This window comes from Ananas comosus, linkage group 9 (assembly GCF_001540865.1).
Source record: "Ananas comosus cultivar F153 linkage group 9, ASM154086v1, whole genome shotgun sequence".
Taxonomy (NCBI): domain Eukaryota; kingdom Viridiplantae; phylum Streptophyta; class Magnoliopsida; order Poales; family Bromeliaceae; genus Ananas; species Ananas comosus.
This window is the reverse complement of record NC_033629.1, coordinates 10,806,519-10,819,548: the sequence shown is the minus strand read 5'-3', so window position 1 is coordinate 10,819,548 and position 13,030 is coordinate 10,806,519. Positions and strand designations below refer to the sequence as shown.

The 13,030-nt window shown below is 33.2% G+C and overlaps 1 protein-coding gene across 1 annotated transcript; it reads right to left on the bottom strand.

The window, feature by feature from the left end:
• LOC109715639 (protein RESPONSE TO LOW SULFUR 3-like) lies at window positions 10,911–11,583 on the bottom strand. Its single transcript, XM_020240746.1, has one exon. It carries the CDS (start codon window positions 11,453–11,455, stop codon window positions 11,126–11,128), a length of 330 nt encoding a protein of 109 aa, XP_020096335.1. The 5' UTR covers window positions 11,456–11,583; the 3' UTR covers window positions 10,911–11,125.

Sequence of the window (13,030 nt, the reverse complement as noted above, 5' to 3'; positions counted from 1 at the left end):
ACATGCCATTTCCGAGGATTTAGATTTGGGGGCCGGGAAAAGTGCTTCAGGGAAAAGCAGAAGCAGGGAGATTTGTGTTTTGTGTACTTTGGATGAGAGAAATGGGGCTTCATATATATATATATATATATATATATAGAGAGAGAGAGAGAGAGAGAGAGAGAGAGAGAGAGAGAGAGAGAGTGCGAGGATAATTTGGTCATTTCATATATATTTTTTGGATAATTTTAAATATCAAACTTTAGTACATCTAGGGGGTGTGAATTGTTGGACTAAGTGGGTCAGCGTCCTGCCTTATGATGGAAGGCCGAGTTGGGCCGAGTTACATTTGAAATGGCGTGAGACTAGATAGGTCGAGTTATGTTCAAAATGGCGTGAGTTCGGATGGGCCGAGTCACAATTGAGACCTGTGGGCGCAGTATCTGTACACTTTAAATGAATTGGTTGTGTATTTCTAACAGCTCGAGCTTTTGAAATTACTGATTAGCGTCAACGATCGGACATGAATGAGCCAAACACAAGCGAGCTGGGATCAATCTGGTTTGTTAAAGTATGAAGCCGAAAAATTCATTTCGTGTTCGGCTCGCTTATTAACGAGTTGAACACCAACTGACTTATAAACAACAAATTAAAATAATTAATAATATATATATATATAATAAATTTATAAAATTTTATTCATTGTATTTTCATCTAATTGTTGGAACTTTACATATAGTGAGCCTTTTTATAATTGATCTGATATTATATTTAGATTGGAGTAAAAATTAAATAATAAAAATTATATTATATATATAATTAATTATTTATATATATAAATATAAATTATATAAATTATATAAATATAAAATATATGTATTTAAGTTATTATTGAGCCGAACAAGAACTGGCTCGCAAATAGTGGGCTGCTACCCATAAGTACATCCTTATTTATTTTATTTCTCGTAACATACATTGTAGTATTTTAATGTCCTATATATCATTTCTAGTTTGGCCAATCGTTATATTACATACACCGTTAAATTAACGTGAAAATCCAGCATGTGACGGATGCATACTACAAAAAAAAAATTTAATATAAGGACGCCTTTTAGACTATGCTTAGGGTAAGTGTCTCCAAGTGTTTTTATAATATAAAAAATACCGACGCTTCAAAAAGCGTCATCATATGATATCAAACAATTTATTAAATAATAATAAATTTTATTATTATTTTTAATTTTTCGACGTTTTAAAGCGTCAAGATTTTAAAAATTCTGACACTATAAAGTATCATAATATATTTTACCGACGCTTGCGATAAACGTCAATATATGCGTGGTGACTTTTCATTTGCCGACGCTTTGACCGATGCTTCTAAAAGTGACGTTGGAATATATTGGGACGTTTTTAAGCATCGTAAAAGATAAAAAAGTGGGTACTTAAATGTAACATTTTTTGTAGATAGATAGACTAAAATATTTTAGAATTTTTTTATTGCATAATCTTTTGTTTTATTTTGATAGGTTATTGAGCGATGTGATTGTTACATCTCAATTTTTATATCATTTGGATAAAAGATGTCGATGAGTAATCAAAATAATAATCATAAGATAGTAAATTATTATAATTCGAATTATTAGATGGTAAAAATAATATCAAACTATTAGATAGAAAGTTTTTGAATTTGTTTATAATAATTTTTTAAATATATATCGTTGATTCTCTTTACTCCTCCTTAATGGAACACAAGGTAGTTTTTAGTTTTCTAAAAAAAAATATCTTAGAATATAGTTTCCTAGCCAAAAAAATATATTCCGCTCATTTAATTCTTAGAAAAAGTAATTTTTTGGAAAAAGTCTCATTTTCATTTTCTAAAATTTTTATTTGAAAAATAAAAACTACGAAAAGAAATATCTTTGATAATTTTTTTTTTTGAAAAATAAGTTTTGAGAATTTTCTGAGGAACCGAACATCCCCTTATCCTTTTTGAGTTATTTTTCCCATTATTCTATGCACAAAATAATTCTCTCATGCTGTTTTTTATTGATGTGATCACACCAAGTCAATAGCATCTCTCTTTCATTTCCTTGCTAGTAGATTACCATGGCATCATTATAAGTCCATTTCAGTGGCACCCTACCTACTCCCACTTGTGACAGTGCTACCCAAAAAAATCTTATCAAAGGGGTCCAAAAATATCAAAGTTTTGTTTATCTTCAAAAAGTGATTGACAAAATTTTAACAAATCAAAAAAGTCTAAAAGTTACGGGAGACTGAAATGAGTTAGTTTAGAGTTTCTGCTTTTACTCTACTATAATATAACATAATATAAGAAAATCAAATCTGACTCGTCAGCTCGTCTGATATAACTAGCAACTAGCCCGAGCAGCACTTCCACAGAAACTGTACTCAAGCTAGCTAGTTAGTAAAATCTGAAGATTTGGTGCCGCAAAAACGAATCGTTTGGCTTTGAAACCAAAAGATGTAAACAAAAAAANCGAATCGTTTGGCTTTGAAACCAAAAGATGTAAAAAAAAAAAATCTTTAGTATTTGTCAACAGCACTTCTGCGGAAGCATCACTCGATCATTATGATAAAATTTGGATCACTGTATGAGGAACCTAAGAAGAAGATCCAACTTGTGAGTCAGTGGAGCAAGTTGATGCCCACATGCATGGAATTAGCCATGATGATGATGCCTACATGCATGGAATTAGCCATGATGATGATGATGATGATGATGATGCCACAGCTGTGGACACTGGACATTGCTTGCCATATGCAGAGAACTCTCCCTGTTTCTTTCTCAGATGCACAAGTCCATCTTGTTCTCCCCAAATTGACCCATTCATAAGTTCCACACACACACAAAAAAAGAAAATAATAATAATAATAACAAAAAAAAAAGAAAAAAAAATTGACCAGTTTATGAAGCACAAGCTATGAATCACAAAAAAGAAAACTCCTCATATTTTGAAGAGTAAAATCTGTGGATAAACCTTGGATTATTCTTACATTGCAGTTAGTTTCAGTACCTTTAACTTTACCTCGCTTTTTGAACTTACACATAAGTAGCCAATTAGCTAAGTTAAGCATTGCCTACGACCTAGGGGATCTTGCATCCCAGAGAGTCTATGGCTCCCTTATTTGTGGCGTGCTAATCCTAATAACTTGTTGAGCCCAAAGTCACGGGTTCAAAATACTTAAGCTTGGTCCCGTCCTTACGTGCGGGATTAACCGGAAACACCGCCCCAAGGTACAACCGGAATTCCTCCTACTGTGAGCACGATCGTGAGGGAGGTTGACGGAGACTCTTTCAACACCCAGCGATAAAAACGATTAAATGGAGTGGATGAGATTAATAAAGGAAAAATTAAAATTAATTCTTGAGAAAACTATTCTGTCAGTCAAAAGCTCTCTTGCCCCCCTTTTTTCCAACTGGGAGAGCTACAGTTGCACTTCATCATATATGTGATGACATAATTAGAACGTTGGACCTCCAACGTTCTTCTCGAAACGTCCGCGCGTCGGACGCGCGAACGTGCGAGTGGAGTGCGCAGAGAGCCGGTGCGCACGACGCGCAAAACAAAACGTCTGCAAAAATCTTCGATTAATAATTTAAAACATAATAAATTAAATAATAAATAAATTAAATAAATAAAAGAATAATAAAAGTAATTGAGAAATTATTGAATTTTCTCCAACACTAAGTACATAAAATTTCGATTTCCAATTTATATTTAATACATATTTGTTTTGTTTTTTTTTTTTTCCAAATGTCAAATCAAGGACAGATCTAGATTATATCTTCAATCAAGTTGGCTCCGGTTACGCATGCACAATGCATATGCTACACAAAATTATGGGTTCGTATCAACACATTGAATTGTTGTTTTGGGGCTAAAAATACAAATATTTTTCTATAAATATTAATTTTTTATTTTAAAAATTTATATTTTGTCTTTTTAAAGTTTTACAATTATTTCTAGAGGGTTACTGTGTTAATAGAGATGGCAAAATGATTAATAAAAAAAATAAAATTTTAATATAGTTATGTTATTTTCAAGAATAATTTTGGTATAACTTATAAGAAATGGATAGAATAGTGAGAAATTTTGACGGAAGGGGATTAAATGTATCAACTTATAATTTTAAAAGGATAAAATATAGATTTTTGTTAAATATAAAAATATTTAAATACCGTTCTCTAACAATGTAAATATAAAAATATTCATATACTTCACATTTTTAAAAGTCAGAAGAAAAAATAAAAAATGAGTATTTACAAAAAAAAAATTATGTATTTTAGCTACATTTAAGTGTGTTTAGTTTGAAATCGGAATCAGTATCGAAATCGGAATGAGAATAAGCTGAAAATGAAATCAGGATGATTCATTACCTCATTATATTTGGTTCGCCACTTGAGTCAGAATCGAAATGAATGAAAATGTTAAGTAATAAAATTGAATTTTTTTAAAGATTAGTTAGTTACATCAAAACGGATGATAGTTGAAGTTTTAAATATTTTTACTTTTTTTGTTAATTCTTACTATTATCTAATCGGGTTTTGACTTGGATTCGGATATTTGCGATCCCTCCACGGAATATTGGATCTGGATTTTTTTCCTTTGTTTACATCTTTAAAGGTTGGGCTTCTTGGGCCCCCTCGCAAGTGGCCCGGCCCGTTAACACCACTAAATAATCCTGCACAGTTTTTTTTTTCTTTTTTTTTTTTTTTTTTTTTTATCCTTTTTTTTTTCACTGTATAATTTCTTCAGAGTTGATGTGCTTAATTAATTTGTTGCAGGTGAAAGCTATTTGTAGTTGTGTGGTGATATTTTTTAGCAAAAAAAAAAAAAACTATAGCCATATAGTGAAAAAATTTACAAAGTTTAGTTCTTAAAAAGTTCAAATAAATTTTTTAGATTATGTTTAATAATCTTGATTGTTGATTCAAATTCCTCTCATCGGCAATGAAACGTATATACCAAAACCTCGATAATTTTAAAAGTATTCTAACTCAATTCTGCTCTGAGGTTTGTGTACGAGTCGAGACTTCCAATTACATGAATCAAAATTGCAATTTTTGATAAAAAGAGAGTAATTTAAAATATTATTAATTTAAACATGCTGGCTCATTTTCAAAAGTACCAGGTGGAAGTTGATTCTGACTCTTCATTTGTCAAACTTATCAAACTTTTGTCTTTCTAATTACTAAGATTGAGGGCACTCATCGCCGACTAGATTTTACAGAAGTATTATTTGAATACTACTATTCGAAAGGTCAGTTATATGTTTTTTCATTGCATAAGTTTTAACCGGGACGAAACCAGAATTTAAGTTTGAGGGGGGCGAAAAATTAATGCATAGTATATTTGTCTTGAAAAAAGATTCTTATAAAGCAAATTATACCAAAAGTTTTATGTACAAAAAATGTAAAAGGAAATCCATAAAATTGTGCTCGACACTTCTTCAAGTCACGAAAAATTAATGCATAGAGTCTTAAAGGGTGTACTTTTAGAGGAGAAACAGTGTAACAAGGGTAGAAATAGTGTAACAAGAGGAGAAACAGTGCAATAAGAGGAGAAACAATATAAATATCTCTTAAATGGATACAGTTTACATCTCAAAGGGTAGAAGAAGAGAAAAAACAGTATAAATATATCTCAAAGAGTGGAATTAACCTTCGTTTAAAAAGTATAACTTTCATTTTAATTGATGCAGTTTATATCTGAAAGAGTGCAATAAGAAAAGAAATAGTGTAAATATCTCCCAAAGAGTACAATTTTCGTTTAAAGAGTGTAATTTTCATCTTAAAGCTGCAGTTTACATCTTAAGTAGTGCAACTTATGTTCATTATAGTGCAAAGATTTTTTAAAACAGTGCAATTTTATTTTAACGGTGCAATTTCGTCTTCATCTTTCTTTTTCTATAATTTTTTATCTTTAATTTTTTTTCTTACTTCTTCTATAATTTTTTTTGGTCACCCCTCTCTGCCAACGGCCACGACGCCGGCGACGACGCTACTAAGGACCCGCTGCTCCGAGGCTGCCGCACCGCAGCGACCTCCACAGTGTCGGCGTCGGGGAAGATGCGTCGTCGTCGGAGGTGGAAGAGGAGGAGGGAGAGGCCGGGAGAGGACGAGAAGGGTGGGGAAGGGCGAGAGGCGCTTTGTCGTCACTATCGTCGCCGAGGGCCAGGAAGGTGGCGGAGGAGGGTCGAAGAGGGGCAAAAAAAATAAAAAGGGATCGCGGTGCGGCCTCGGCGGGGTCGGAGGCGAGGAAGGTCGGAGGTGCGTGGGCGAGGGAAAGGGCAAGGGCGAGAGCATGAGGGTGAGAGGTGAGGCGGGCCGTTTCCGCCTCGGCCTCTACCTCCGCTGCTTTCTTGGGCAAGAGAAAAAATAATAAATAAGAGAAAAGAAGAGGAGAGAGAAAGAGGAGAGAGAAAGTAATAAGGTTATTTTGGTCAGTTTGCTGAAAATTTTGAACAAATCTGCAAAATCAAAAAAGGCGGCCCAATTTTGTAAAAGCTCAAAATTTATAAATTTTTTATGCAAATTGGCCAAAAAGAAAAAAATATGTATATTTTTTTAAAAAGATAATTCTTTTTTTAAATAAACTTAGCTGAAAATATAAAACAACTAATTAAGTTTCGAACTTAGAACCTTATATACTATTTATTAAGCCCTTTGTCACTTACTGTAGGAACCAGCAAAATTAATGTTAGAAGCTAACTACTCAATTTTATTTTTGGTTGAAAACTTTCACTACTTGTTGTGCAAAAATTTGCGGCCAAAGTCAAATCAAATATATATATATATATATATATATATATATATAGAGTTGAGCTAGAATACTATCGATAGCAAACGGGCTCCGTTGCCACCCATTTGTTTTCGATGATGGAGCCTCCAAATCGACGATCGGCACCGTTGAACATGATCTATACCACTTGAAGTGTTTAGAAATCAAATTTCATACATTTTCGATATTGTTCTCTTATCCATCGAGTGGACACAAAAATGAACGGCTGAAAATGAATATTCTTTAAAAAATGATGATAGGAGTCTTGTAATCAAGATCAAGAGTATAGATCTTGTTTTAAATAGTTTAAAGAATTTTCTAACAAAAATTCAATTGATTTGGATATCTTTACGCCGTTAAACGAGAAAACGCCTCATATCGACCATTAAAATTACAAATTTTGAAACCCTTTGATCATTAGGCAAATGATGTCGAAAAGATTTGAAATTTGATTTCTAAACACTTCAAGTGGTATAGATCATGTTTAACGGTGTCGATCGTCGATTTGGAAGCTCTATCATCGAAAACAAATGGATGGCAACGGAGTTCGTTTGCTATTGATAGTATTCTAGCTCAACTCTCTCTCTCTCTCTCTCTCTCTCTCTCTCTCTCTCTCTCTCTATATATATATATATAGCATTAATTAATGGTCTTAGTACACTAATAATGTTAAGAGTAACTTGTTGGGCTTAACCATTGACTAAAGATGCATAAATTTCTGGAATATTTTAATAAGATATATAACACCCTAAACAATCAATTCATCAACATTAGTTCAAAATGCTTTGGTGATCTAATTAAACTACCAATACCAAAATGCTACTTCTTATATGCTGAAATATAATCCTTAATTATACTGTTCAATGTGGACCAACACATGTGATATCACCCTCATTTGCATATATGTTCCTTTCCAAAAGAAAGAAAAATTGAATGTTTCCAATAATTGTATAATATTTCATTGTTCACTACTATATATGCTAGTTTTTTTTTTTTTTTTTTTTTTTTTGAGAGAGAGATAGATAGCACGCTAGCTGCTTCGTTTTTTTCATTTAAAAATAAACTTAGCTGAAATGGGAATCAACTAGGATTCGAACTTGGGTCTCATATACCAACCATCAAATTTTTTGCCACTTGCTTTCGGGACGGTCGGTTATACGCTAGCCTTTGTTGCTTGCAAAGTAGTAATGCTAATTAATGGAAGCAAAAAAGGGTGAGGCTAAGAGCTGCTATCCCATCCCATTCCAACAGTGCACAGAAAAGACTAACCGTATCTAGCGCAGATCTGTTTGGTTCATCAGAAAAGTATGAAAAAAAATTAATTTTCGAGAAAAATGTGTTCTATGAAAAACTCTTTTCCCAATTTTTCGGCCGCTTGATTCTAAGAAAAAATTAATTTTTTGAGAAGTTTCTTTCCAAATTTAAAAAATTATCCTTTTGTTTTCATTAAAAAATAAAAAAGAAAATTACTAATTTTTTATGAAATTTTTCAAGAAAAACAGTTTTCTAATTTTTCATTTGTTTAGTTCAAAGAATAACTACCTAGCTTTTCCGAGAAGCTTCTTTCCAATTTTTCTTAAAAAAAATTTAAAAATAAAAATATTATTTTTTCATAAAATTTGAAAAAAAATCTCCAAAAACTAGTTTATCTTGAAATTAAGCCAAGTGGGCCAAAACTAAAAAAGAGGTTTCCATAAAAAAATTTTCTCAAAATTTTTTCTTTCACACGTTTCTGAAGAACCAAAAGCCCCTGTAATTGATGCATAGAATTGAGGATCATGATCCTCCCCATCTCCTAAGTTCGAAATCTAGGTACTTTACATTTCTCGTTAAGTTGATTTTTGTAAAAAAAATTGAAGGAAACAGATAGTATATTATCTTTCTCTCAACTAAACCAACATTTAATAAATAGTTTTTAAGCATTAACATTTATAGTTCCGTGCTCTTTATTCCACTACTTTTGCTATTAACTTTATTCTTAAACCAACAAAGCAACTATCCTTTGTCTCAAATATTACTTGTTATGGGTAATTTTTAATGTAGGCCATATTTTTAGAATTTTCATCTTTATATATATATATATATATATATAGAGTGCGTCTGGGGTGCTTTCGGAAGCACGGAGCGCTCCGTGCTTCCACTTTGTTTTCGATGTTGGGACTTTCAAATCGACGATCGGCTCCGTTAGACTTGATCTAGAGTATTTGAAGTATCTAGAAAATAAATTTTGCGATTTTTCGATATCATTTGCCTAGTGATCGAAGTGGCTCAAAATCAACGGCTGAAAATAAAAATCTCACAAAATATGATGATATGACATTAAAATTTTAGATCAAAGTTATTGATCTTGTTTTATATGGTATAAAGAATTTTCTATCAAAATTTCACGTGATTTGGATATTTCTACACCGTTAAACTTGCAACCGGCTCACCACGGCCGTTAAAATTATTGATTTTCGCAAAATTTAATTTCTTGGTTACTTTAAATACTCTAAATCAACTAACGGAGTCCGATCGTCGATTCGAAAGTCCGAACATCGAAAACAAAGTGGAAGCACGGAGGCCTCCGTGCTTTACGAAAGCATACCAGCCCACTCTTCTATATATTATTATATTATATTATATATATTATATATTAATTGAGCTAGAATACTTTTAAAAGTATCATCTTATTGGTGCTTTTAGGTTTTTAGCTCTTGGATATACTCCTTCGTTACTAATAGCCTTGGATCAAACACTATTTCACTTACACCACCTACCATCATCATCACAACTTTTACATTCCTTCATCCAATGGTTAAAAACTCAAAAGCACCACATTCTAGCTCAACTTTATATATATATATATATATATAGAGATAGGGCTGCTGTGCTCTTAAGAGCACAGCAGCCGTGTGCTATTAGCATCCGCACATCCATCTATTTAAATGGATGGTGGATGGATGGTGGAGATTGAATCTCCTTTTTTTAAAAATCACAGTTAGATGACTGTTAGAGTTAACAGACATCCTCTCTCTCCAATTTTTGTCTTTTCTTCTTCTTTTTTTTCCCTTTCCTTTTCTTTCATCTTCCAGGCTCTCTCCCTCTCTTCTCTTTCTCCCAATCTCTCTCCCTCTCCCTTTCCCTCTCCTGTAGAATCGTGGAACTCTCCATGCCTTTGAGCGCCGCGGGGGTGTTGGGAGGCTCGCGCGGCGCAGGGGGTGTTGGGAGGGTCGCGCGCGCGGGGAGGAGAGGGGTTTGAGGGGGGGGGTGCTTACCTCTTGCGAAACCCAGTCGTCTTCTCCGGCGGCGCGCAAAGGCATGGAGGAGTTCCACGATTCTACCGGGAGAGGGAGAGGGAGAGGGAGATTGGGGGAGAAGAGAAGAGAGGGAGAGAGCCTGGGAAGATGAAAGAAAAGGAAAAGGGAAAAAAAGAAAGAAAAGAAAGACAAAAAAGCGGAGAGAGAGGATGTCTGTTAACTCTAACAGCCATCTAACTGTGATTTTTTAAAAAAAAGGAGATTCAATCTCCACCATCCATCCACCATCCATCTATTTAGATATGGATCTGTGAGTTTACTGACCCTACAATTTTTCATCCAAGGGCTAAAAACTTGATAGCAAAAAGAGCGTTTTACTATTAATAGTATTCCAGCCTAATTCTATATATATATATATATATATATATATATAGAATACTTGTAAAAGTATCATGAGGATGATACTTGTGTGTTTTTAGTCCTTGGATAGAGAGATGTGAGGTTGAGATGATGGTGGTAGGTGGTGATAGGTGGTGGTAGGTGGAATAGTGTTTAATTCAAGGGCTATTAATAATTAAAAAGTAGATCCACTGGCTTAAAACCTAATAGCACCATGATGGTGATACTTGTAAAAGTACCATAGCTCAACTCTATATATATATATATAACCCATAGACATAAGTTCCATCCCCCAGATATTAAAATTACCAATTTTTAGTTAAACAAGGGAAATTAATACTCAGACTAGCTAAGGTGCAAAAAGGCTTTTTACTTAATAATTTAGCCAAGAAAATACTATCAAAATCGCATACATGCAAAGCCATATTAATTGACAAATTTGTACAAACTATTCACACCAACATAGATACATCATGCCACAAAACCATTTAAAAAAATAAAAATATATATATTTATATATCATGAATAGAGAAACATCACTCGAATATATACACATCCACATAAATCATATAAAAAAGAAAGGCCATTCATTATTCAGAGAAGCGTCAAAAAGAAATATTTGATCATTCAGAAATATATAAAACATTTTTAAAATTCTGAATGATTCACATATGTATTAGATATTAATTTTTGTATTTGAATTTAGATATTGAGGGCCGGGGCGAGGGCGAGGTCGTATCCGGCGGCGGCGAGGACGCGTCGAGCGGCGTCGAGGCGGTCGGAGAGCTCCCGGATGCGCGCGAGGTACTCGCGCGCCTGCTCGACCGCCTCCGCCTCGGCCTCGCCGAGCTCCACAGCGAGCCGCTCCTCTGCGTCTTCCGCCACGCGCAGACGCGCCGCCCAGCGCTCCAGCTCCCGCCGAGCCGACGCCTCCCGCTCCCGCCCCTCCCTCACCTCCCTCTCCAGCTCCGCGTTCCGCCGACGGAGCGTTTCCATCTCAACTATCTCTGCAGATATCGTCGCCACCGACATTCGCTAAATTGTTAGTGTTTGTTCTCAGAGAGAGTGTTACTATTGTTATGCAAAGAGAAAGGAATAAGAGGAAGAAAGTAGTTCACCCTGTTTTGGGTTTTATATACGGGGGTCTGTGTATGTATATTTATATATATGTCCAGGTTCAATGAACCTGGTGCACATACGTCACGAGTGAACGTAGAACGGATTCGATTACGTGCCGTTTTGGGAAAGTTATTGGGAAGGAGTGCTGTTACAGGTACCCAAAATGTACCCTATAATGTTATTCATATTATGCTATTATTATTATTATTATTATTATTATTAAATCCTAAGTATCTTAATTTTATCTGTATCTAACAATTTATTAGATACTTTTTGATGTTAAATTTTAAAAATAATATTTTAAAATTTTGGAGAAAAAAATTATAATTTTTGAATAAACACAAAACTGATATATGACCTCAAATTAAGGGTTTTTCAATAAGACGTCGTTGAAAAGCTTCCCATTGATATATTTTTTTTAGTTAATTACTATATTATTTGTAAATATTATTCTATTATATATATAATTAAAAATGTATTTAAAATGTTGTTGTTAAAAATCTAATACATATTTCTAAGTAATTATTGAAATACATAGTAAAAAGAACTCCAATCATTTTTTATACAATCGGACTAGTTAATTAACTAACACGTATTTTAAAATAGACCGATTTTACAGATTTGATCCGAATCAGTTTGGGCACTGTTCTCACAAACCCATCCGAACAATTCGACTCGGATTTTAAAATATTTTTTAAAACTATACTATTTAAAATGCAACTTAATCATGTCGTGTTTTCAGCGATATAACGGATCTTTTTTAATTTGAATTTTATTATTATATAATCTTGTAACATGCATGTGTGAGTGTATATGTCTTTATTAAAATTCATGGATCCTTGTAAATATTTTAATTTTAGTGGAGTATTTAGCTATTGGATGCATCAATTGTTTTTAAGAAATTTTCATATTTTAAAAGAAATATATATAACATTACATAGTAAAAATAATTTTGAAGCTCATTAAAATGCATCATAATTATATATTAAACATTATTATATCTAAGAGCATTATAGAGTTGTGCGAAATAACCCCTAGTACTTTTTTGAACTAGAATTGTCCCCATTCAATGAACCAGAGGCTTGCATGCACCTGGTGCACTGTGTACTGTATCTTAAAATTAACTATATATATATATATATATATATATATATATATATATATATATATATATATATATTTATAGCCTGTACACATATTGAACATGGCCTATGATATTCAAATTCGCAAGTCAAAATCATAAATTTGAATATACAATTTTTATTTTGAATTGAATTTGCCACTTTTTAAGTGCTCATTTGGAGAACAAAATAATTTTTTTAAATTAGATGCTCAGCGCTTATTCTTTTTTATAAATCATGTCTGTCAAATCCAATATACTTTCTAAATATTAATCGAAATACGGCAAAACTCAACTTTGCGCGTGATGAACGCGAAGTCTTGAGTTAACGCCATATGGACGAAACTCGCCGTCCTGTGAGACTATAG

Bases quoted from the DNA above. Each gene is read 5' to 3' on its own strand.
- LOC109715639 (XM_020240746.1), bottom strand. From the start codon at position 11,455: ATGTCGGTGGCGACGATATCTGCAGAGATAGTTGAGATGGAAACGCTC.